This window comes from Sinohyriopsis cumingii, chromosome 8 (genome assembly GCF_028554795.1).
Source record: "Sinohyriopsis cumingii isolate HCF-2022 chromosome 8, ASM2855479v2, whole genome shotgun sequence".
In the NCBI taxonomy this organism is placed as follows: Eukaryota; Metazoa; Mollusca; class Bivalvia; order Unionida; family Unionidae; genus Sinohyriopsis; species Sinohyriopsis cumingii.
In genome coordinates, this window is record NC_142968.1 from 84,691,937 (window position 1) to 84,718,785 (window position 26,849).

At 34.7% G+C, this 26,849-nt stretch overlaps 1 protein-coding gene across 2 annotated transcripts; it reads right to left on the reverse strand.

Annotated features, from left to right (window-relative positions):
* Positions 1-11,366: 11,366 nt before the first annotated feature.
* On the reverse strand, positions 11,367-26,208 carry LOC149794033 (calexcitin-2-like). 2 transcript variants are annotated; one of them, XM_089967975.1, is made up of 7 exons: positions 26,079-26,208; positions 18,979-19,095; positions 18,193-18,245; positions 16,814-16,951; positions 16,179-16,311; positions 13,798-13,895; positions 11,367-13,328 (listed from the first exon to the last, which is right to left on the reverse strand). In XM_089967975.1, the coding sequence occupies exons 1-7, from the start codon at positions 26,104-26,106 to the stop codon at positions 13,209-13,211; spliced, it is 687 nt and encodes a 228-aa protein (XP_089824101.1). In that variant the 5' UTR covers positions 26,107-26,208; the 3' UTR covers positions 11,367-13,208. The 2 variants fall into 2 exon arrangements, with proteins under 2 accessions (XP_089824101.1, XP_089824102.1); XM_089967976.1 differs by lacking the exon at positions 26,079-26,208 and adding an exon at positions 20,970-21,069.
* Between the last annotated feature and the right edge of the window lie 641 nt (positions 26,209-26,849).

Sequence of the window (26,849 nt, forward strand, 5' to 3'; positions counted from 1 at the left end):
GAATCTGGTGAAAGAGATGATAGAAGAAGAAGTAAAAAGACTAAGAGGCTTTACAGATCCAGAGTATGTAAAGATTGGTCACTTAAAGGAAGCCATGGATAATGTGATAGAAGTCAGGTGCTTTTTGGAAGACGTAATGGAATGGACAGAGTGGTCCTTTGTCAAAAAAGGTCTAGACCAGCTTAAGAAATCGGAACAACTTATGAGAAAAGTAATGGAGGAAGAAGTGAAAAAGATCAAAGACAAGTGGAATAAAGAACGAAAGGATAAGGAAAACTTAAAGAAAAAAGAGGCCTTTGACAAACTCAACAACAATTGGATCAAGATACAAGAGAAGTTCAGGGCTATGGGTCACCCAGACTGGTTACCTGAAAAAGAAAAAAGGAAGAACAAAGGAATTTGGGGAAAGATTAGGGGATGGATGAGGAAATGGAGGAAATAGAAGAAGAAGCAGAAGAAAGCCAAAGGCCCTTTTCAGGGCCAGCCATATTTCTCGAAAAGAGAATGACTTTTCAATTGCCTACCCCTTTTTTAAATTTAAATTTAAAATTTAAATTTTAAAAAAATTTAAAAAAAAAAATCCCATGTTCAATTCCCCTTGAGGCTAGAGTGACCCAAGACTTTTTCCCATGTTCAATTCCCCTTGAGGCTAGAGTGACCCAAGACTTTTTCCCATGTTAAATTCCCCTTGAGCCTAGAGTGACCCACGATTTTTCTCCATGTTAAATTTCCATTGAGGCTAGAGTGACCCAGGGGTCTCTGTAATGCTAATTCCCATTGAGGCTAGGGTGACCCCATTCACTACTCATGAGTATTTATGATGTAATTTAAATCATTTACTTTCTTTTCAACTGTATAGGGAAAATAATACTTAGCCTGAAGAGGATTCTGTGGTATTGCCAAGAGAGCCAGACTCTACAATCATTGCTGAAAACTCCTTTCCTTTGAGTTTTTATTATGCATTAATTTCATTTTTGACTGAGAAGAGTGCAGATTCCCTCTTGCAACTTCACAAGCCTTTGACAACTTATACTTAAAATTGGAAACATAATCGAGAAGATTAATTTCAGTATCTTCAGTAGAAAGAAGATTCTCTTTCAACAACTTAAACGGTCCACGCACAGTGTGTCTAAAATCCCAGTTCAAAGGGACTGAATTGTAAAAAGCCTTGAACTGACTCCCTAACACCAAACAATAGTAAATGAATGTCTTCATCCCAATGTTTACCAGCATCAAAACAATATGATCGAATCACATTGTTTAAAAGTCTGATAAGATATTTTTAGCCCCGTGGCTCTCAAGGTAATAGACAGAAGGCTTGAATTGTTGGATGCCTAATTCGTACATAACTTGTTGGAAAATTCCAGACATAAAATTTGACCGTTGATCAGATTGGATAGATTTTGAAAGATCAAATTTAGCTATAAAAAAAAAACTTTATGAAAGCTTTTACTATTGTTTTCTGTTTAATATTCCTCAACGGAATTGCCTCTGGAAACCTTGTTGATGCACACATTATGGTCAACAGGTATTGATTACCTGACTTAGGTAAGTGACCAACACAATCTACCATTATTCTGGTAAATGGTTCGTCAAATGCAGAGGAGCTTACGTATCGTTTGATTGGGCTTTCCTACCATTTGACAAGTATGACATAAACTATAGTATTTACAAACATCACTTTTGATTTTTGGCAAATAGAAGTGAGTCAAGATCTTGCGATAAGTTTTATCAATTCCTAAATGAACAGTCAAGGGAGTTTCAATGGCCAGACTAAGTATTTCCTGTCTGTAAGATTTTGAATCTAACATTTGATAGTTCAATGACCACTCGTTACAAACAGGTACCTTGGGTGGTCTCCATTTTCTCATAAGAAATTCATTTTTAATGAAATAATAGACAGGTACTTCAGTAGCTTCAGTTTCACTAAGGAACCTTTGAAACAAACAGGAGATCTCACGATCTTTGTCCTGTTAAACAAAAAGTGATTGACGTTTGTCACCCTGATTAGAATAAAGAGAATGAGTAGTTAAAAGTGGATCACTGTGATCAATACATTTTGACAGATCCAAAGAAGGAGTGAAAATGACATCAAAAGCCTGACCAATACAAGAATCAGATAAACGAATACTTTCCTTATCAACATCTTTCTCAAGAGCTGTCTTTGCCATAGCTCAGTTAACTGCACCAGCTATGTATAAATCATGGAATTCTATTCCAATAGGATCGACTTTCTGATCCAAACAAGTCTTGTCAGATACAGAGGTTTAACCGCAACCTTATCTCCAGCTAGGTCGTTGCCTAGTAATAAATGAATGCCCTCAACGGGCAAAGAAACACTTTTCCGACTGTCACCGGTCCTGAGACTAAGTCTGATGACAAATTTACACAATGGAGAGGAACATTAACAAAGCCGCACTCTACTCCTTGAATAATAACAATTTCGTTAGAAGAAAACTTCTCATAAAAAGGTAAAGTACTCGACAATAAAAGACTCTGAGAAGCTCCTGTGTCCCTTAAAATTGTAATAGGGATAGGATTGGCCAAATCACCTAAGAGTGATATAGAACCCTTCGATATGAATGGTTGATAATTTTCTATAATAATATCAGACTGGGGTTTATTAGATCCAACAAATGTATTGCTTTCAATACATGACCGTGAACTTGCCTTCTTAGAAATAAAAGTATTTAGAATAGATCTGTCTTGATTCTGATTCTTATTTTTCAATGTGTAGTAGTCAGAAATAACATGTTCTTTCTTCATGCAATATGTACATGTAGGAAGAGACAATAATCTTTCATCAAGCTTATCAGAGGCTTGAGTTTTAGAAGTTGTGCCAGTTTGAAATTTAGAAGGGCTTGTATTAGTCTGAAATTCGTTTCTGCCAGATGACTGCTGAGTGGAGCCTTACCTACAAAAAGAGCTAAAGAATACTCGTCAACGGCACGAGCAGCATGTCCCTATGTTCGTCAAGATAAGACTTAATGTCACTATGGAAACAGTTCTTTAAGAATTACAATTTGTCTGACGCTTTCATGATCTTGATCAACTTTCTTGGATAAGCACCATCTATCAAATAACTGCTCTTTTTCTCTTGCAAATTCAACATGAGTTTGAACAGCTTTTTGTTGTTTCAGAATTTTTGATGATAAGTCTCAGGGACTAACGCTTTAAGATGCGTTCCATAACCTTATCATAGTCACCACTTTGCTGTAGTGACAGTGAATGATAAATATAACCAGCTTTACCAGTAAGTACACATTGTAATAATAGAATCCAATGCTCCCTTGTCCATTTCAAATTTTCCGCTATTTTTTCAAATCGAGGGAAATATTTATAAACTTCTTTTTCTCTGAGAGGTGGCACTAACTAAATATTCTTTGTAACGTCAACACTTGAAAGTTTCAAAGTAGAAATTTGCGTTTCACTTGCCAGCTCCATTTCTTTTATTCTAAATTGATATTCCCTCTCTTCCTTCTCACTCTGCATCTGGCTCTCTCTCTCTTTCTCTCTCTCTCTCTCTCTCTCTCTCTCTCTCTCTCTCTCTCTTGTAACTGCATTTGTTTCTCTCTCTCCCGTAACTTTATTTGTTCTTTTTGTAAGGCTATTGTCTTTCTCTCTCCTCTTTCTCCGATTGTAAATGCACTTGGTCTTTCTCTTCCTCTAAGTTCATTTGTTCTTTCTCTTTCTCCAATTTCAACTGCTTTTGTTTTTCTTCTTTATCGTTTTTGAAGTTCCAGCTTCCTTAACTATAATTCCATGTTGTATTTTAAGTTTAATTCCTTTACTTTTATGTCAGAGTCTGATACAGACTTACTGATCGAAACCAAAGCACTTTTATCCAAAACTTTCTTTTCTCCCAAATACTGGACCAAAATATGTTTTATTTCTTGCTTTGTTAAGGAAGTTTTCACCTCAGAAAGATCATAGTTTCTGGCATGTTGAATCAATTCATCGTTTTTGTCAAAAGGTCTAATTGTTCCTGGGTAGGAATTGAAAGAAAGATTTCCACTTTTGATATAATGTTACTGATTTCAGAATTTGGTGCGATAACTCATTTTTACATAATATTGCGTATGGCGAAATTAGAGGCAAACTTAATTCGTATGCGGCATAGTATTTACTACTGCGAACTTCAACGTTAGCTAATAGTTTTACGTTAAGCAATCTTTCTCCAAAACCATGTAGCACATCCAGGACAATAAAGTAAAAAACTATTTATATTATCTGCAAATGTTTGTATACGATGCCGTTTCTTGTATTTGAATAATTCATGTCAAAAAAAAAAAAAACGTTTGAAATTTCATTATTCTCTCCTTCTTTCAATTAACTAACTATTTTTGTATACAATATATACAAATGAAACATTTTCCTCGCAAGTTTGAAATGGAGATATAACCTTATTGGCCAACTGCATTATTTTAGATCTATAATTATTGAGTCAGTAATTAGTAACCAATTTAGGCATACTATCCTATGCCCCACTTATTGAATGAATCGAAAAAATGAGCAACGTGCCAGTCTCCCGAGGAATATTGTATCATGTTAGGAAGCACTCAAAACTTTTGTAAAATAAGTACTGACTGCTTATTCTACTCCTTTGGTTTTGACTTCAGTTGTACGTTTGGGTTTTTTTTTCTGTATAAAGTAATCAGCTCACACTAGCCTATGTCCCACTTACTAAGTGAATCGGAAATAGGAGCTACGTGTTTTTCCCTAGGACACGGTCAAGTCAAGTCACCCGATAAATGTTTCATGATATTAGTAAGCACTCAACACTGTTGTAAAATTAGCAAGGGTGGATATAGGACACGCGGTACTAATGGTATGGAAAAATGAGAATCAGCCTGGAAATGAGCGAACATAAAATAGAGTATATATGGGTTTGGCTGACCAGGATTGGTTAATAATGTAAGTTACCTTTTAGGAAAAAGAATCTTTGGAGAGCTTATCCTAGTTGTAAGTGGAAACAAATTGAGACATTTTTTTTATTGATCGAATTTCGGTCCTTTAACAGTCTTGAGGTTGGAACACTCTTTACTAAAATTAGCACCTGACTCTTTGGTGGGGAATTGAAAGCACATGTTTCAAACACATGCATGTAAAAAAACAATGCCACTGCTCATATCCTTTCCTCAACATAGAAGCTGACATCCAGGTTTCATCTATATTGATAAATATAGGTTTGATCATGAGGTCTCAGAAATTTTAAGCTTTTGAATTTTTAATATCAAGGTGTTTGCATAGGTTTACTATGGGAACTGAATTAGTACCGTGAGTCCTGAAGACCAAGGAAGTGAAAATGACCAAGTGCAGCTGGCAGTGGAATAAGGCTAAGGTGTCTATTCTAACCCATATTACACCAAAATAAAGGGAATTAAAGGTTTGTTGAACAGTACCTAAGATATACCAGTTCTTGTTTAAATAGCCTGAGGAAATTATTTTTCTTTAACATTCTACCTTTTGCAAAATACGAAACTCTAGAGCGCCACCGTGGTAAACCATGCTGTGAGTGATTATGTCATCAATATTAATCTGTTAGACGATTTACATGATTCTCGTGCTAGGCTCCAACCCTCCCTTGTTGTATCATGCAAAAGACTTTGTCCAGAATAAAAACAGAAACACTGTACATTGATGACTCTGCATTTACTATAGAATAAATCCTGTCATTAGAGACCACCAATTCTGCCAAAAAGTGGTGCCTCACGACAGGTGGTCTTTCACAGCTGGTTAGTGCAAAGGACCGATTTCCAAATCCAAAATTGAACACTGTATAAGAAGCAAAATATCCACAATCATTGTACTGAATTCTTTATTCATACTTCATGTTAATCATCTATCATAAAACATTCAGATTTATGTTTGAAGATCACCTGTACATTTATTAGCATATGAATTGCAAAATGAACAAAGGACGTTTTACATTAGTTATTTCCGCTTGTGTTAGAATGTTTCTCTCCTTCGTTGGGTGTTCTGTGATTATTATGAAGATATTAATATTATCAGTAATTCGTTGTAATAAGGATTGTATTCGTACTGATGAAACTGTTTGGGGTAAATATGGAACATACATATACCACTTAATCAAATAAAAAGACATAATTAATCAAACCGTAAGAGAATACGTTTATAAACACGCGACACACAAAGTACAATTTGCCGACGACATCAATGGATTAATTCTGTAAACAAAGGGTGTATCTGGTTGTCCTAAGGTGAAATGAATTATTATGAAGCTTAGACAATTCGTTATGTGACATGTGCTCTTGCTTAGATCTTGTAATTCAAGTCAGAGTCATATAAAACTTTGACTTAAGGATTTGGTTACAGTGTTTGTTATTTGCGTATATTTGCTAAGCGCATTAATAAATTATCTTTATATATAGGATTATATATTACGAAGCTAAGGCAGTTATTTCTGTGGCACGTGCTTCTTGTTCTTTTGATATATATATATATATATATATATATATATATATATATATATATATATATATATATATATATATATATATATGTGTGTGTGTGTGTGTGTGTGTGTTTTTGTGATGTATGCTTAGTCGGGAGGGACTATGGGCTCGTGTGTGCAGGCAAGGCGATGGGTGCCGTTTACCCGCGGACCTGGCTTCAAATATCTGTAGAATACGATTTAAAAAATGTCTAACCTGTATGATAGTATTATTCGTATCAAATTTCTGCCTCCAGTTATCAAACATTCTTCCATAGGAATGCAAGGACAGCACTTTCCGTTCTCTCCCTCTCTCTCTCTCTCTCTCTCTCTCTCAGACGACACCCGACCTTTGCATGTCATGGCTTTATAATGAAATGTAACACTCTTGTTCGCCGGATTTGTAGGAACTAATGTACATTTCATTATGCCCAGTTTTGCTTTATTTATCTACGCCAACGCTTACGTATATCACTTGAGACTCAAAGTTATTTTACATACGTTAGGAAACCGGAACCACGCTCCTCCTGGGTAGTGAAATTTAAAACTACCTCTAAGTCTTGCCTCTTCTTCTGATATATTATGATCCAGTAATGTATTTCACCACAAAAAATAAAAAAATACACCACTTTTTGGAGTGACGCGTGTCTGCAAACATTCCTCTGTTATCTTTGCAAAGGTTAATTTTCAGTTTGTAAGAAAGCAGTGATTATCTGAGAACATTATTAGTGAATAAATCTTAGTGTATGTTTAATAAATTGTGTGTAAGAAATATCTTTCAGTGAATATAAATATAACTTGTTGATTTTCATCAGTATTGCCACAGCGACATCAGTTATGTAAGATGACTTTAACCCTATGCTATATGCATTATAGCTGCAGGTAATAGTATATATATATATATATATATATATATATATATATATATATATATATATATATATATATATATATATATATATATATATATATATATATATTACCAGTGAATACTGAATACTGAAAGTCAGTCATTGTACAACCTCACTAAGTGCAATAGCTAAAACACCTATCGATAATTTATGAAAGCTCTCATTGCTTACTTGGAAAACGTCAAAGAGTACATGCTTATATATGACCTTTGATCTAGAAGTCAGACATTCACATTATCAGATGGAGTTTTATTAATATTAATGAATGTTACTAGTTTCCTCATGCGCATGGCAAATGGACTGTGCACAATTTTGACTCACTAGCTATTTTTAACTTGGATATTCTACTTTTCATGTAGATTCCATTACGTCAAATGGATTACCTTTTTGTATTTCCATATTTAATTGGGAATTATTGATTCATGCATGTTTTTCTGCATGCATAGAAGGGAGGTATGCTTAGTATTTTCTCTGATTTGGGAGGGAAAAGTCCACTTCAGACTCTGTTCCAGAGTTAACAGAAGGATTCACTTGAAAAGGCAGAGATGGTTGAAATTTTCAATAAATTGTCAGCCATGCTAGGTGAGACTTTTATCTTGGAAAATACCATGTCATCTACATTACCAATCGGTTGGGAATATTATGATACGTTTTGTCTGTCCAGTGGTCCATCCATCTCTTTATTTACACATATGTGATTATGTTATTATGTCCATATAGTAGCCATGTGCAGCATTATGCATGGCTTCCCCTGGGGTCCCTGTGCCATTTTAAGTCCATTGAAATTTTTAAAAGGTCTTACCCAAACTATATATTTGTAATCATAAAAGAAAGAGATGTCATATACATGACGGATTTGGAATATGACCCCTGAAGTTACAATCCGATTGGAGAGAGAGAGAGAGAGAGAGAGAGAGAGAGAGTGTCTGTGTGATAAAAAGTTTAATCTTTATCAAAGTTGATACAGATTTATGCTGCTAACATTATGTTTCCATTTCTAATATTTGCACTGACTGAGGAAGGTGGACATTGGAGTGTTATGTATGACATTTCGAGAGATTTAATCAGTACATATTATCAAGATAGGTACACTTGTAGGTGTTCTTACTGCTAAAGACTATGTTCAAAGGTTGCTGTGGGATTTACACGTAAAGTAATTTGAACATTGTCAGTTCTGGTTTTTATCTGACATATATTCAGGCATGGTTGAATGACAAATCGTTGTCTTTTTGTGGAACTGTTTTGTCCAAATGGCACATATTCCAAAGTTTTAAAACTTCATAACGATATTGAACATTTACCAAACATATTTAATTGAGAATGTTAACTTCCATCTCACATTAGACATTTCCAAGCTATTCGCGTAATTGAAATTTTGTCTCTTTGGTTTTGGTATTGAGGAGGAAAATAGTACTTCTATAGGCAGTGATTGACAAAAAGATGATTCTGAAAATTTCTTAAATATATTTTTATTAAATTAACATGAAATATAATTCGTTCACACATACGTTCTCTCTGTACAACAGCCCTGCACCACTGTAAAATATGCTATACTGTATTCACTTTGTTTTCAGACACCAAAGTTTTGTATGGTCAGAAAAGGAGGTAAAAATGATCGTTGGAGTCAACAAGTCAGTTTCATATTACCTTCTTGGCTAAAAGTTGTTTTAACGTAATGCTAACATGATAAAATATTTGCGCTAATATATCTAGATATTTATTAGGACCAATATGTTGAAATGATTGATTTACGGCATTTATTTTACATATTGCATGGTTGCTTGTTCACTAGTATTAAACCTTGAACCTTTCGACTTATACTTTTTATTTCCAAATAAACGTCGACAAATTTGGTTTGAAGAACTACACGCTTAAAGGCCGCTTCTTTTGTTTGGTTTTTATTCCCATGTGTTTTATATATTAAGCTATGGTTCGTATGTATTGTTATCTGTTCTGTAATCACACATACTATAATGCACATGAAGATGATAATGATCAAAGTATTGTTAAAGTACAAATACTATCATAGACTTAATGGTATGTTTCAACATTTTTTTCTTCAGCAATATCCAATATGAATTCTGTCATATTTGTCAAGATTTATCATGACAATGATATCGCCAAAACAACATCAACAATGACATAAAGATTTGAGATCCCCCTCCCATCCTACCCATAAGCAGGCATATATATATATATATATATATATATATATATATATATATATATATATATATATATATATATATATATATATCTTGCCAAAATATTTTGTTTATTTAAATAATACCATTTTAATACTATTCTCACTCCATTTGGGTCCAGTTATGTCCAGTTTACATGTACATACCTTATATTCCAGGGCACTTTTTTGATGGTACTCTAGAACTATCCCCATTTGGGTCACGTTTCTAAAGTGTACTTGCCTTGAATTGAAGGGCAATATATGATTTGGTCATATTCTGGACATGATTAATTTTCAGGGCACACGAGGACTGAATGTTGCCACTAAACAAGTTATATGAGTTCAACAAAGTTTGATTATACATACACCAAAGAACTCACACACCATCTCACTACTCCATATTAATATTTGTTTTCTTCATATCATTGACATCTGCTAATTTCTGAGACAGTGTTTGGGGGGCGGGTGGTGGTGGTGGTGGTGAGACCCAAAAAATATAATTGGAGGTTCTATGGGTTGGGAGCTCAGTCACATGATCCATCGATAATGGATGTACAGTGTCGAAAATTGTATCTACCACAAGTTTATTTGATTTTATTAGCTAGTATTATGGATAGTTTTAGTTCTATTTGGTACAAATCAAAGTAAGAATATATCTTCAATATAAATGGGGAGACGGAATGAACAATTTCGCTGGTAAAAAAGTACCCGTGTACTCCTACCTCATACACACAAACGCGCGCGCGTATGTACACTCAGTCACATAATAACAACCAGATATATATTATATATAAAAAGCCAAGTTTATGTCTGTTTATAAACTGCAGTGGACTGTAGAATACTGTGTTAGCTAGATGCAGTCGTTGCTGCTGTCAATAGTTCAGCTGGAGGAACGTGAAGACAATTTTGACGGTAAAGCATGTGTCTTGAGGGTTCTTCTATTTAAATACTCTATGGGGGTATACATTTTGGTGATCAAGAAAGGTATCTCCCTTTGTCTATGTTTATTATTATTATTTAAAAAAATTTTATCGCTACTAACATTATTGCAAAATCCTCGCTTTCGAAGCCAGTGACACTTGTTGTGACAGGTATGCAATTTAAAAAAAATTGAACAAAATCTGTGGTTCTAGAACTACGGAGTAATTGATATCTGGCTGTATTATGATGAGATATAAAAAATGTTTGCAGTTAGCAGCTAAAATTGATTTTATCCATATGATCATTTTAAACCTAAAGCTCTACATTATATATTTCACATAATATTGCTGTTTATGAATAATGTTGATTTTTTCCCCTTTATTTCATTTCAAAATAACTAAATAACTACAATGGATCAGGAAGCTACTATAAAATATTTTCCAAATTCCTCGAAGAGACATCCCACATTTACTTCCTTCATTACAAGCAAGTTAATTGTCTTATTTAAGCAAAAAAATGTTTAAAGTACAAAATGTTCCCTACCAAATTTTTCATGTAAAGATTTGCAATAATGGTGTATGTATGTATGTATGTATGTATGTATGTATATGTGAGTGTGTGTGCGTACGTGCGTGTGCGCGTGCGTCTGTCTGTCTGTATGTATGTATATATGTATGTATCTATGTACGTATGTTTGTGTATGTATGTATGTCTATGTATGTATGTATGTATGTATGTATGTATGTATGTATGTCTATGTATGTATATATGTATGTATGTATGTATGCATGCATGTATGTATGTATGTATGTATGTATGTATGTCATCTCATGCCAAGCTTTGAATACTATCAAATGGCCATGCGGTTCCCATCTATTAAAACAAATAATAATAATAATAATAATAATGTTATTTATTTTACTTATTTTCACATATAAAACATATGACACTGCCACATACAAAACTAAAAAAGTCACGTACAGTGAAAATATGTAAGTACAAAATGGAAATAAGGTCAGACAGACATAAGTACACACGCTGCATAGCAAAATCGAGCATGCCACCAATAACAGAGGGTAAACAAATTACACACGTGAATCATGACATAGTATTAGTTTTATGGCAGCTGACTTATTAAAACAAAATCAAGCCAAAGCTATAGTTCCAGCTACTCCGCGGTTATTTTAAGAGATATAGTCATCAGTTTCATTTATAATAGCTGGCATGTGTTGCTAGAAACTATATGCATGTGTATATCCCGTGAAGGTGATTTAATCTTGCAAAGGTTTTGCCTTAAATAATAATATTGGTGTGTATTCGCAGTCAAATGATATGATATTTTAATAAAACCCGTACCATCATTAACAAGAGTGCCAGAATGGATAAACTTAAGTTTCCATAGTAATTCTAAACGAAGTTGACTATAATTGGGGCATTTCAAAAGAAAATGCTTTCAACTGATTCTTGATATTAAAACAAGATTTAAATTATAAGTGGGTATGGAATATTATATATCCCTTTACTACAATATAAAATCAGTGTGCACTCTCAGGTAACTGCATAATGCATTTTGAATTTCGGATCAATATTTATAACTTAGTAGTTTTCATAATCAAATGTTTGTTTTGTTTCAGACTCTGACGATACGTTACTGTTATATTAGATCTCCACCATGACTGAAATTCTATTTTATCCTTAATAACTTTTATTAGAGAACCAATACAAAAGGTATTTTTGCTAATTCCAACATTTCAAAAGCTCAAACAGTTTTCACCCGACTTGATCATATTACAATTGTTATTGTGGTTTTTAAGTTTGCTTTTAACGTATATCTGCCCAAGAAATTCATGGGAGTTTCATTCAATAGACCAAATATTTTATCTTATGAGAAATATATATATATATATATATATATATATATATATATATATATATATATATATATATATATATATATATAACACGGTAACAGTGATTGTGATTGTTTTTTTTAGTATTTCATAGCTGATTGGATCCAGAGATGAATGTCAAATTTCATATCAATAATATTTACATATACCATCTCACTATCATAATCTTTACTGTACACATACTTTGTGAAATGAAAACGTCAGTCTCCATGTATAAAACTGATTCGGTATTTCTGACCCCAACATATATCCAATCTCTGTAGTTCCTCAAATCCAGTTTTCAGCTGCTCTGTACCCTTGTTACGGTATTCCTGAGTTCCATCAGTGGTCACCCTTCTTATATACAGGCATTGCGTTTCCATATAACCTATTAAATATTACTGAGGAGAACTGAATTCAATAAAATGCAAGGACTCGGCCATAACAAGTTTAAGACAGTGAAATTGATCACCGAGCGAATTATATTATAAACGGGTCGATGACAAATTTTGATAAACAATATATCCTACTATTTTGATGACGTGCAAACGTTTCTTTTTTAAACCAACAAGCCTGGCTTTGCTGACAAAGTTTGCAAGAGTAGTTTAAACAAACGAACGACACGATCACATTCCAAATTATACTTTCTGTAAACGAATCCATGAACTTTCAGTCACAACATTTTCTCTGTTGAATAACCTGTTCAGCTGTGGCGTAGACAAAGCAATTGCTCATAAACTGTCAGTCACAACATTTGCTCTGTTGAATAATCTATGCAATTGTGGCGTAGACAAAGCAATCGATTTTTTATGTGAATCAAAGTTTTGGGTTTCAGTTTCGTCATGAACTTAATCTGTGTAGCTGAGTCGCCCATTAATGAAGTTTCCAAGAGCGCATGGATCATCAGAACGGTAGAGTTGCACACACAATTCCCGGAAATAGTCAATGTCCACTTTCTTTTCATGATTCTGTAAAAGATGAAGATAATAATAATAAATATCCTGTGTAATCAATGGCAAGGTTACCTGTATCATTACTGTAGTATAAACAGTCCGAACTAGACTAGTGAATGTCAAGGTCACCTGTATCATCATTTTACTATATAGCTTGCGCAAGACGAGCCAATATCAAAGTCAGCTAAAAGATATGCCTTTTCTACTTAAGAGTAGGTGTATCAGTTCAGAAAACAATGTTTGTTTCGGTGATTGCACAAGAAGTTCGTCCACATATAGAAACGTGCTTTCGACAGAGCAGACTGTGATGCGGTCTTTCATGGAGGAGAAAACTGGAGAACCTGGCCATAACCACCAACATTTGATAGGCGACCACATACCCTTATTCATACAGGAGCCCGGTATCAAGAGCGCAAGAGGAGCTTTTGTGGCTCAATTAAAGCTGAAAACCATAAAGATGAAAGACAAAATTCATCATAATTACCTCAGAAAACATAAGGAAAGCATTTCTGGCGTCCTTTGAAGGTACCCCAAATTCTGACATGACATATTCATATTCTTCAATATCTATTTCTCCATCTCCTGTAATTGATACAACATTTTTGTTAAGTTTCTATTTCTCCATCTCCTGTAATTGATACAACATTTTTGTTAAGTTTCTACTTCTTCACATAAATGTCTCTCAGCAAAGAATGCGCCTTGGATCAATATTGCCATCTGAAGTTTGAATGATAAATTGTGTCATTGAAGCCAATAATATTAATGCTAAAGATAAAAAATTATTCATTTTAATATTAATTATGATCTCTGCTTTTAAAATATCTTTCATTCCAATGTGTTGAAAATAACCGCACACTTCATGGTTAAGAAAATAAACGCATGCATTAGTTAGTCAAATTAAAAGATTATGGACAAAGCTTGTATTTATTTTTATTGGCGTATTTTAATTTCTACTCTGCATAAATATATTTGTAATCAAACAAAATAAATTCAAAAATCTAAATTAACACACGATGAGTATCGCTTAATTGAGGGAGCGTGCTTATGTGAATAAGGACGCAAGAGGATCATGCATATTTTTGTATGAAGAAAGAATAACCAGATTTCTGTTTGTAATCTGCGTATTCGCTGCTGACTTACTACAGAGAAAAAATGTATATATAATATAGATAAAAAATAAATTTGCTATAGTGGCTACAAAATCTAATTGGATCATCTACAAATAAAAAGTAGTTTTGCTAAGGTCTCAGTCCAAACGATTAAAATATGTGAGATAATAAAATAGAAAATAAAAAAATGCTGAAATGGTCCAAAGGTGTAATCACATAGACGTATTTAATACCGACAAACCTACAAAATTTGTGTGTTCAGAAAATTTACATAAAGTGCACAATACGTTATATCTATATACGTATATATATATATATATATATATATATATATATATATATATATATATATATATATATATATATATATATATATATATATATGCACGTACACACATATAAACATACATTCATAGGAGGCTCGTTAATCTGGACTCCGTTCATCCGGAAACCTCACTATCCGGACATATTTCAACGGGAACGGAATTCTTAACACTTGATTTGCTCAGTGTATCCAGAAATCCGCGACCAAAGTAAAAATTACCATAAAAAGTGTGTGATAACCAGCAGGAGGTGTTTCAATTTATCAGTCTCTGATTGGTGCAAATTCTAGTGGCACATTAACGTTAAAAATTGATCACTTAATCATATGTGTGGATAAACATAAAATAACGTCACCGTATTGTAGCTAGGGATTGTGTAAACAATGCCTGTTAATAGTTAAATAAACATACTGGGATCAAATCGTCCACACTTTTGGCATAACATATGGTTAATAAATTATGTGTGTCATTAGGTCTGTTTCTAGTTTAAAAGTGTATGCAACACAGTCTGATTACGATCAGATCTGCTCTGACCTGCGTGAAAATCTGACAGGAACTGCATTTTTGGTCATGTTCTGTTGACTTTTGAATAAGTCAATACCAACGCAGCTTTCAGAAATCTGAAAGCGAATCAGATCGTTCGGCACACATTGCCATTCAATCTCTCATACGTTCAGATATATGACTTCATCTGATTAGCTGATAGAATTAGCGATTATATTAATATCATAGGTCACCATTATATGATACCTAAGTGGACAGCGAAGATCTGATTTTTAACAGATTGTATGTTGCAATCACTGTTGATGGCTGCACATATCAAGTTTATTGATTTAAGCTTTGTATAGGGTTTCATTTTTGAATAAAAAGCGACGTCAATTATTGGTTCATTAGGAGCTATAACAGTTGTAAAATGTGACTTATAAAAATAACTGCATTTTATTGGCTTACCATAAACATTTAACCGCAAGATATCTATTCTTTACATTACATGTATTTTGGCGACACCATCAAGCAATCGTAGACAAGTAGAGATACTAGCCGGCATAAAAAAGACTTGTCAGTAATTGTTAAAACTTATATTTATGTACAAGTGTATGTTATAATAAAGTGAAATAAACACAACTAAACAGTTGTTGTCTAAAGTCTAATCAGGCCGTCTGCAAATGGATATAAGTAACTAACTAACAAACATGTATTTATCTACATGTTGCTGATTCTGCGTAATCTTTCAAGCTAGATTCTCGGAACGGATGGATAGAAGAATTCAGAAAGATGATTAAATCAAGAAGGCCTGCAAGCACTGTGGGCAATTAGATATCAAAGGGGCAGATAGAAAGATTATTGGAAGGACTGATATACAGAAACAGAATACAAACACAACGAGACAGCTAAACGGAAAGCCACAGACAAAGATAGAATGATGAACTGACCAGTTCTGTCCAACAAGTCGAACTTGTACTCAATATATTTGTCCAACCAGTCTGGAATGGTTTTGGTGCCGTCTGAGTTTTCCTTGGATTCCTTCAGCAAACACTCCTTGTTGAAGATCTCCCACATGTTCAGCTGTGTGAGGTAATCATTACATGTAACAACAATTCATTAAATGTGCAACTGAAAAGGATGTTAACAGGTCCTATTTAAATTATTATACATAAGCCAACGTATATGTATTGAACGGTCTGAAAATAAACAGAAACAAACCCTTGAAAAATGCAGTGCACAGAATATCATTGACTGCAACACTAAATCAAATGCTAGACTTTGTTGAAAGGAAAATCTCCTCAAATATATAATTGGCGCCATAGTGTCATATCAAATCACCATTCATGATAAACAGAATTCGAAGGACTTCTCCATTGCTATTGGTTAAATCATTTCTTTCTTAATTACCTTTGATTTGTACTGAAGGTATGTCATGGATACCAAAACATGTAGCCTATATTTGATAATTCGGTTTACTTAAAATAGCCAAAACATATCATGGAATTCGTCTGCAGCGGAAACATAACTTGTTTTCAGTAACTTTACATGTGCTTAAGTAGTAAAAAATGCTTAGCAAACCTACCCATTCTTCCTCTGTGATCCTTCCATCAACATTTTTGTCCCCATCATCCTGTAGTTTTCTCCAAATTTGAATGAACAGCTCGCTTGTTTTCTCGTACTTATCCGTCCCCGGCTTCCAGCCACTCATTTGGCAGATTTTCTAGAAGATACACTTCGATTTTGTCCCAAATGTACTCAAAACTTTCCATCATAAAACCGTTATTAATGCATCAATAATATTATAAACGTGAATTGTATAGCTTCGACTCCGCCGATCCAATGATATTTTCTCTCTCTCTCTCTCTCTCTGGACCATCGGAGCAACAACAATAACAAAAAAGGGCGAAAATTGAAAACACAAGCTTCCAAAAGTATTGATATTATGGTGACATTTGCAGCAGTTTTTAATAGTATTGGTATAACTGATAATGACATTTATAGCAATTTCTAATAGTACTGGTTGAATTTATGGTGACATTTACAGCAAGTTGTAATAGTACTATATAATTCATTGTGACATTTACAGCAATTTCTAATAGTACTGGTTGAATTTATGGTGACATTTACAGCAAGTTGTAATAGTACTATATAATTCATTGTGACATTTACAGCAATTTCTAATAGTACTGGTTGAATTTATGGTGACATTTACAGCAAGTTGTAATAGTACTATATAATTCATTGTGACATTTACAGCAGTTTCTAATAGTACTGGTTGAATTTATGGTGACATTTACAGCAGCTTCTTATAGTATTGGTAGAACTGATGGTGACATATATAACAATTTCTAATAGAACTGGTTGAATTCATGGTGACATTTACAACAGTTTCTAATAGTACTTATATAATTCGTTGTGATATTTACAGCAGTCTATAATGGTATTGATAGAATTCGTGGTGACATTTAGAACAGCTTCTAATAGTAATGATTGAATTATTGGTGACATTGACAACAGCTTTTAATAGTATTGATATAATTCATAGTGACATTTACAGCAGCTTCAAACAATATTGAAAGGAACCAAGGTGACATTTAAAGCACCTTTCAGTTGTATTCCTACTGGAACATTTTCTATGTTCAAATAGGATTGCCCTTCCAATAGTTATAGATTTGTCCTCTCAGAAAATAAATATCGTAAACTATTATACTATCTTTCGTTATTAATTCACTTTGCATATTTAACGGTATAAGACGGGGATGAACACTACAGCCCCATAGGCTTTCAAAAATGTGAAAACAACTGCGTAAACATCCCTCATAGACTAATAATAAACAAATAACAATGCTTTACTAACCTATATGTAATTTGACAATATATTTATTTTCAAATGAAACACCATGTCTATTTTTCCATTGTTAATGAATAAAGTTTCGGACACAAGAGAAACAAATGACTTACCTCTCGTGCCAATTCAAAATCTTTCGCTTCCAGAGTGCCATCTTTGTTCATATCTGCGATAATAGGACGGAATGCTCATCCTTAATTAATCTTACAATTACAGATTTAGCTTAACAGACCAAGCAGTGGTTCAGTCGTCATTTTCGACTACAATGTGTGCTTGATCTAAGAGCTTGACAACATCAGGTGGCAAGCACTATCACACAACTATTGAAATGCAACAAAGAAGGTTCTAGCAGTGTACGGATGAACGAACAGTGAGAAGTATTACAGCAAGACATTATATATATATATATATATATATATATATATATATATATATATATATATATATATATATATATATATATATATATATATATAAGTGGATGATGAATAATTTAATCTTCTCCTTTTCGCCACTTTTCATATCTATTAAAAATCTTGAATTTCAAAAACATTGTGAGTAAATATTTGAGAAGCAGACAAAATGATCTATTGTACAAACAACTGTATATGACGGATGATTGTCCCTAGTTAACTTAATTGTCTGGACGGAGTTCAGCCCTTTAGTTCGCTTATAAATTTTGACCACACAAATTAATATGCTATAAGCAGACATTTTCTTTCTTTCCATTCCGACAGAATTGTTACGGACCCAGAACATATATGGTAATATCTGAACTCTCCATTTGTCTTAACTTACTTCCGTTTTCATATCGTTGATAATTTCACTGGGATATTCATAAATAGTATGCACACACACAAACACACAAACATACACACACACACACGGATAGAACTTACCAAAAAACGTGTGGAACTCGTGAAGTAGCTTCCGTTTCTGAAAATCAGAAAGCTGCGGATTCAATAGACCCATTACGGCTCCCATTTTCCTCCACTTACTCCTCACAAAAACGGATACTGAAAGAACAAAGATTTATATTTCAGGGAATTCAAAAATAAATCAGCATGCGACCAAATTGATGTGGGATCGACTTCCCCCGACCCTAGGTCTGGTCAGATGTCGTAGTGAATCTCTTGGCAAGACATATTTATCCAATTGCCTTCACACCGCAAAACATTTCATGTCCCGATGAACCCGAAAATAACAATAATAAAATTCAATTAATCAATCAATCAGGAATAAATAATTTGCAATTTCGCAGCAAACTAATACCTATGACCCATGACACCCAGTCTTACAGATCGACATAACGTTTTTTACGTACTTTTACAGCTGTCAATGTGCAAAGAGCCATTTCTTTTAAGACACAGCCAAACAATTTTGATTCTGTATTTCATACTTCATACATTCACAACAGCCTATTTTAAAGCACATTATATGGTCAAAAAACACTTTTTAATAGAATCCCTTAAGTTTTCCACAGTGTGTGCTTTTAAATGACAGCACATACACTTAGCGAAATGTCTGTATATTGGCTGCCTGGAAATTCAAAGGACTACAACGGCTTTATAAAGATCCTTTAGCAACTACCGAGATGATTTAGCCTCTCCAGTATTCTCAGTGAAGAATCTTTCACATGAGGTTAACGTGTGATGATTAGTCATTAGTGTTTTCTCTAGAGAATAGACAATGGGCACCCCCAGAATATTTTTTTGGGCGAGGACCGGGGGGTGGAGTGGCAAACATTTAGTGAGCAGCTATTAAGTTGTACGAATTTAGGTCAAAACATGTTTAGGAGTGAAATCTGGAGGAGTGATGCGGGGCGGGCAATTGCCTCAACCCCCTTGCCGCAAAGTGTTCTCGCCTATGGGGTCGACGTAATGTTACACAAATGAATCCACTGAAAAACTTGTTTCACATAAAAAGCTAGATTTGATTGTTTCACCCTCAAACACCCCCGTTACATACTCTCATCGCGTAAGTTTGCATGAAGATACATTGACAAACATAGAAGAACAAAGCAGACAGAACATAACAAAATATATTGGGGAGAGGAATTTACTTATATCTTGAACATTTCTAATTTACAAAGTTATTGAAAGCTCAGAAAATAAAATAACAAAAAAGGATAAACAAGACAGTAAGGATAGAAAACAAACTATTTATGCATACATTATTATCAAACACACATACATGTTCACTAGTTCTACCACGTATTAAATACATAAGAGGCACTTGACCATATACCATAATGTAAAGTATTAATACGAGACGGGGGGGGGGGGGGGGATATAAGGTTCATTAAGTTTTTCTAGAGGCTAAGATAGTGAACTTCACTTTATCTATTAATCTATGCAACAACCACTACTCATGTTCCCATTTGTTGTATCCTGGCCATCTATACACATTCTTAAATAGAAAACAATTTAAAGTGTGATGAAAATAGATATAAAGGAATTTTATCTCGTCTTCAAGTAAAGGTTTACGAATACACATAACTGTACCTGTAAGACGGTTCTGTACTGGTATTGTTTTCATGAAGTCATAGGTCGACAAACCAATCATACATACATACACACACACACACACACACACACACACACATACATACATACATACATACATACACACATATATACATTAATAGAAAGGGGAAGAGATATCTGACACAAAACACACACCAATATAATGAGAATTTACTACATATCTTTAAAATATATGAGACGAATATAAACCTTTTATGTAAGGTGTTTCAACAAGTGCGTGAACAAAGTTCAAACTATACGAACTCAATTGCAAGATTCAGCTGTGATGTAAATTGACCTTGAAGAAGTCTTGAGACTCAAAAGTTGCTATGCTTTGGTGCCGAGTCATTGATTTTCATACCTACCTTTTTTAGGGGGATCTCACACCTACTCCATGCAATGTACACCGGACTGATACGAAAATTACAACATTAATACAATTCTTACACTGTTGATGGATCCCTAAAAGGATCAATAACACCTGTAGCGATTATTTACCGGTGTGCATACCACGTGCTACATATGGAATAGATTTCTGATTTAATTAACGATGTCACAATGAAATCAACTGGTATAAAGTTCTAAATTGTAGAGTCATGCGAGATCAACTTTAATAAAAATATGTGGGCCCCGATAGGACTGTAGCCACTTAACACGTAAATACATAATGCATGCATAATACATACATAATGCATACATGATACATACATAATATATACATAATACATACATAACACATACATAATACATTCATGATACATACATATTGCATACATAATTTATACAAACACATACATAGTACATACATATTATATACATAATACATACATAATATATACGTAGCACATACATGATATATACATATTACATACATAATTCATACATAACATATACATAATACATACATACTATTACATAATATATACATGATACATACATGACAGATCCATAATATATACATAATACATACATAATCAGATTATGACAGGATCATACATTTGCATGAAGTTCACAATTTGTACTAGAAAAAAATGTGCCACCTAATGATAATGCTTTATATCACTCTAAAAGAGACAAAAAAGTACAAACATGTCAAATTATAATTAGCAGAACAAGCAACATAGACCCTAATCTGCAGGAGCACTATGCATTATGCAATGGCAGATACGGATCTAGGTTATTTGCAATTGGACCTGACTTCTAAGCGAGCATTTATGGTTCTTGAAACAGCTGATGATAGCAGCTACGTCATAGTTGTTAACGGCTCCATGCAGAAGCGATATATTTAGTTTTGTTTTACTTATTTTTTACTATATATGTGAATCTGTAATGAGATTGCTTCAGTTTCATTGGCTTAGTCTATTGTGCAGGAACGCAATACAAGCCGTTGGATCAATAGTAGATGTGAAAGGATACCTTAGGCCATGACTCCACCCAGGGGCGGATTAAGGCTCACTGGTGCCATAAGCACTGACAAATCTTGGTGCGCCCCTCCTTTCCACGTACACCTGGGAAGATAACCCTAGGGTGCACCATGATCAAGAAACAGAACATTATGATCAATTTGCACTAGTTTTATCAATTTTTTTTACAAATCTTCATTCGTTTTTTTTTTCTATTTACCCTTTTCTCAACTTTGTGGTGCCCCCTTTGGCCCTGGTGCCCTAAGCACGTGCTTAGTCTACTTAATGGTTAATACGCACCTGACTCCACCCCCCCCCCATCCCTGTGCGAGGGTGAGGAAAGAAGGCTCGCCGGGACGAAGAACCGATTCGTTGGTAAAGTCTTTGATGCATAATCGTCTCAAACAGCTTCAGCGACTGGTATAATTACTCACCTTAAGATACTTTCCACAACGAATATTAATACCATTCTGAAAATCCTTCTCCAACTAGCATTATTGCTCGTCTGATAAACATTTTGCGACTAATAATATTTTGCGATAAGCTTTATCACATGAAAAATAATGCTAGTCTCAAAGATTTGGGTCCAAAATACAGTTTTTTTCCAGCCGATTCCAACCCAGCCTGCCCAAACCAAATTATTTAATTTTAAATACATATGGGCGAATGTATACAGCTTGACAATAGTGTTTATTTACTAAAACAGGTGGGAACCATAGTGATATATGAGGAAAACTAATTGGCAATATACTGCCATGTTCATGTTGCGGAGATCAGAAAAGGATTTGTGATATTGACCTACTGGAAATGTGGTGTTAATTTGTGGAGGTAAAGGGCTGTGGAGGTAACACCATGGCAATAGACTTGAAACAAATATAGAAATGATGGCAAAGAAGCAGTTTTGTGAGATGCAGGCAAATTGATAGTTTTTAATTTTTATTTTAAGGATTATTGATGGTAGAGTACACATATTAGTTGATGTAAAAGATTGAACTAGATTCTCTGAAGAGAGCAGATCACACAAAGTAAATAGAATGTCGCGCTGGACGCCTTACTGGCAAGCAGAGTTCATCAGCCAGCCCAGCTTCAGTTCCGGCTACTAGACGCAAGGTTGAGACTTTTGATCCGGTTGTTATTGGCAAGGTTGAGCCTCTTGATTCGACCCAACGCGCAATTCATGCTTCAAGGCGCAGGGATGAGCCTCCAGCCAAGTGGCCTTTTCTACGCGATATATTATGAGTGGCCTGTTCTATACGGGTTTCCTGCTTTGGCCCTGCCAGCCTTTATAGAGCGGCAGTGAGGAGTGGACATGATTGTGAAATAATACAGTGCACTCTGTCAGAAAAGAGAGGTTCGAAGCAGACCATTTGTGATTTCTTAATGGCATGGCACCTAGTGGGTAGATCGTCATCGGTAGTACGTTCGGAAAATTGAAATGCCCTTAGTTTAGCTTCGTGTTGACGACGCAACTGTGGAACGCCCGACAAGGTCTAGATGACATTTACGATGAAGAAGCCATGCTCACCAAAGCCTCGGTTTGACATGACAAGCTTCGAGGCGGCATTTCTATGGTGCGCGGCTGTTTCGCGAAATAGAATAACCTTATGTACCCAGACTAAGTGTTTTATATTGCAGGAGTGTAACTATATACTGAAAAAAAGACTAATTGCGACCGGATACCTTTATTGCACTGGGCTTTTGAGGTCCTGGCCGGGGTCAAAAGGTGCGTGGCATATCCTGCAGAAACGCAGAGCAAGCCATGATAGAAACGCAGAGAAAATACACAGGGGTCTACAAAGAAACCCATTTTGCATGGCGTAGATCGTCGTTTCAAAATCTTTCCTCAACTGGCATTAAATATTCGTCTTCAACAACTTTTCTAGTAATGTTTGAAGACGAGCTTTATTGTTAGTAGCGGAAACGTATACGACGAGTAGTACCACTAGTGGCGAAACTCTTCCCTGAGACGAGTATTCGGCGAAGGCCCGAGGCGAATACATTTTTCGTACCAATGAGCCTACATTTCCCATAGGGTGGAATCGAAGCGCAAATTTGCCCATCGCGTCTTCTTAAAATCTCTTTCAGTTCGGAAGTAAACTTATTTCCTGGTTTTTTTATTACATGTATATTTTACAGAGTAACTGTACATATTAACATTCAAGAGGTTCCCCAATACTGAAGCTTAACTGTTGACCTAACATGCAATTTCGGAATCCTTGGACCATTTAAAAAACAAAATAAGAAACTGTAACGTATTCGTTTTAGAAATCATTCTTAAAGTATTCATATTTCCTGAAACGGTTGCAGCCAAAGCCACCAAGGTTTAGATTCCTGACTGGATGAATTTATCTTTAAGAGATCGTCAAATCTTCGCCGAAAGCACCTGTGTGATATGTAGTATTGGATTTGGGGGCGTAACTGCGCACATTGATTGAAAATACTGCTTAGGGTGAGATTTTCTTTAATACATGTCTAATAAAAAATTATTTTTTATTTCCGTGTAAAGTTACTGATGCTAATTGAAAATATATCCGCGAAGCATTACACAGTTGGTAATGGTGTTTTAACTATATTGACCCAGTTTCTCTGCATGGTGCTTAAGGTTCACGACAAAATAACATTGGAAATCGGTTAGTTGGCTTTGACAAAACGTTGAACACTTTATGTGACTATTATTTGGCAAGTAAATGGAAGAATACACATAGCAACCGACCCTTGATGGTCTATTCGGGACAAGCGATCATTGAATAACAGATGCTCTACCAAATGTGTTACGGCGGCTGCCTCTATTGCCTTGAAAGTGTTGAAACAAACTATATATGTGTGTGTGTGTGTGTGTGTGTCAGCAACGCCGACATTAAATTCACACAATCAGTACGAAACCTAGGTTTTACTCTTGACAGTACTCTCACATTGCACCAACATGTCATGAACATATGCAAGGCTGCATATCTTGAGCTGAGACGCATCAGCTCAATTCGCAAATATCTTTCAGTTGATGCCACTAAAACACTTGTGTGTTCATTAGTACTTTCAAGACTGGACTACTGTAACTCAGTTCTGTCTGGTTCATCTCAATATCAACTCCAGAAACTTCAAAAAGTTCAAAACACAGCTGCTCGGATCATACTTAGAGTACCACGATCAGAGCACACCTCCCCGTTGCTCTGTACCCTACACTGGCTATCCATTCGATCCAGAATCAAACACAAAATTTGTTCTCTGTGGTACGTTTCACTGTCTGACTCTAGTCTAACATACCCATCCGATCTCACCCATGTGTACACACCAGCAAGATACTTACGCTCCTCCTCTGTCAATCGTATACTCATTATTCCCACTATGAAAACAAAGTCATATGGACAGCGTTCTTTTGCATACCAAGGCCCAGCAACGTGGAATGAATTGCCCACTAAACTTAGACACAAAGACACAGTGATCACATTCAAGAGGGCTCACAAAACTCACTTATTTCGACTGCAAGAACAAACTTAAAGACCTAATAATGTTTCCTACCTGAAATATTCTCAGCATGTCTTTTATTTTTTTAATGTTTTTCTAATTTCATGGTGTTTGTTTTTGTAATAATATTATTATATGTTCTTTTATCTTACATGTGTTGTCTAATTTGTAAAGCGCTTAGAGCTTCTAAAGATTAGGCGCTATACAAAGTCCTCATTATTATTATTATTATTAGTGTGTGTGTGTGTGTGTGTGTGTGTGTGTGTGTGTGTGTGTAAAGCAGTGTCGACGCAAAAACATAACATTCCTTTTTCTGATGAGTATTTTTCGCTGCTAATATACAAATTAAGTAAAAACCAGGATAAGCACACACACATAGACAAAATTGAAGGGTTGATTCAAATTATAATACTAGAATGACTCAGTCATGTCTGACTAAACTTCCATAAGTACACCATCTATAAAGACCCTACCTTCTAATATATCCGTCTTTTATTCACTAAATATTCACACAATTAATTGTGTGAAGCCTTCATTGCGTCTCAAATATTACCACCCCACCCACCGCCATAAAACACATGTACAATAATATATTCGTATGAAACTTACCTGACTCGAAAATGTTTTTGACATCCATGTTTAATTTATTCCTGGTGTTTAGATTCCTGGCTGCACACAGGTACTTGAATCATTGAAGTATACGAGTACTGTAATAAACACTGATGAAAAGAGTGTTGACATCTGACATGACTTTGTTGTAAATCAGGTGGTACACACAAGGTTTGTTTTTTATCCGTAACTTGATCTTCGGAGAACTGATTATCTCCATTTAGCGCACCTTATACGGAAATTATATGACTTGCTCGAGTTTCTTTGTGTTTGAGAACCTTGACTGGAAGATTTATGGATATACTTGGTAATAATAATAATAATAATAATAATCATCATCATCATCATCATCATCATCATCATCATTCTAATTAAAGTTGTTTTTGGTTTCAGATAGCAACTTTAGATGTCATCGCCTATATTTTATCACAAACAAATAAGTAATTAATCAGAGGCAAAAAATGTCGTCATTGGGGTTCGAACTGGCGACCCACCTGTTATGAGTAAGACGCTACGCCAGTTTAGCTCTCACTTGATATTGATCAACGATTCTTGGAAAGCATGTGATATCACAAAGGATAACATAGAATAAAGAGTCAGATTATGGGACCTTCTTACACACTGCCCACCCCCAAACGAGCAGGTATGTAGTCATCACAGTAATAGGTTATATCATTGTTTTACAAAGTTTTGAGATCGATAAGTTTTATCTGTCTACGCCGAAACACTCGAATACGCGCAATTTTACTTCTCATTCGTTTCAAAATGCAG

Excerpts from the sequence above, each read along its gene's own strand:
- LOC149794033 (XM_089967975.1), bottom strand. The coding sequence starts at position 26,106 with ATGGATGTCAAAAACATTTTCGAGTCAG. Across the intron at positions 18,246-18,978 it reads CGAGTTCCACACGTTTTTTG|ATATGAACAAAGATGGCACT; the intron begins GTAAGTTCTATC and ends CTATTATCGCAG. Across the intron at positions 13,896-16,178 it reads CGACTTGTTGGACAGAACTG|GAGATGGAGAAATAGATATT; the intron begins GTCAGTTCATCA and ends TATCAATTACAG.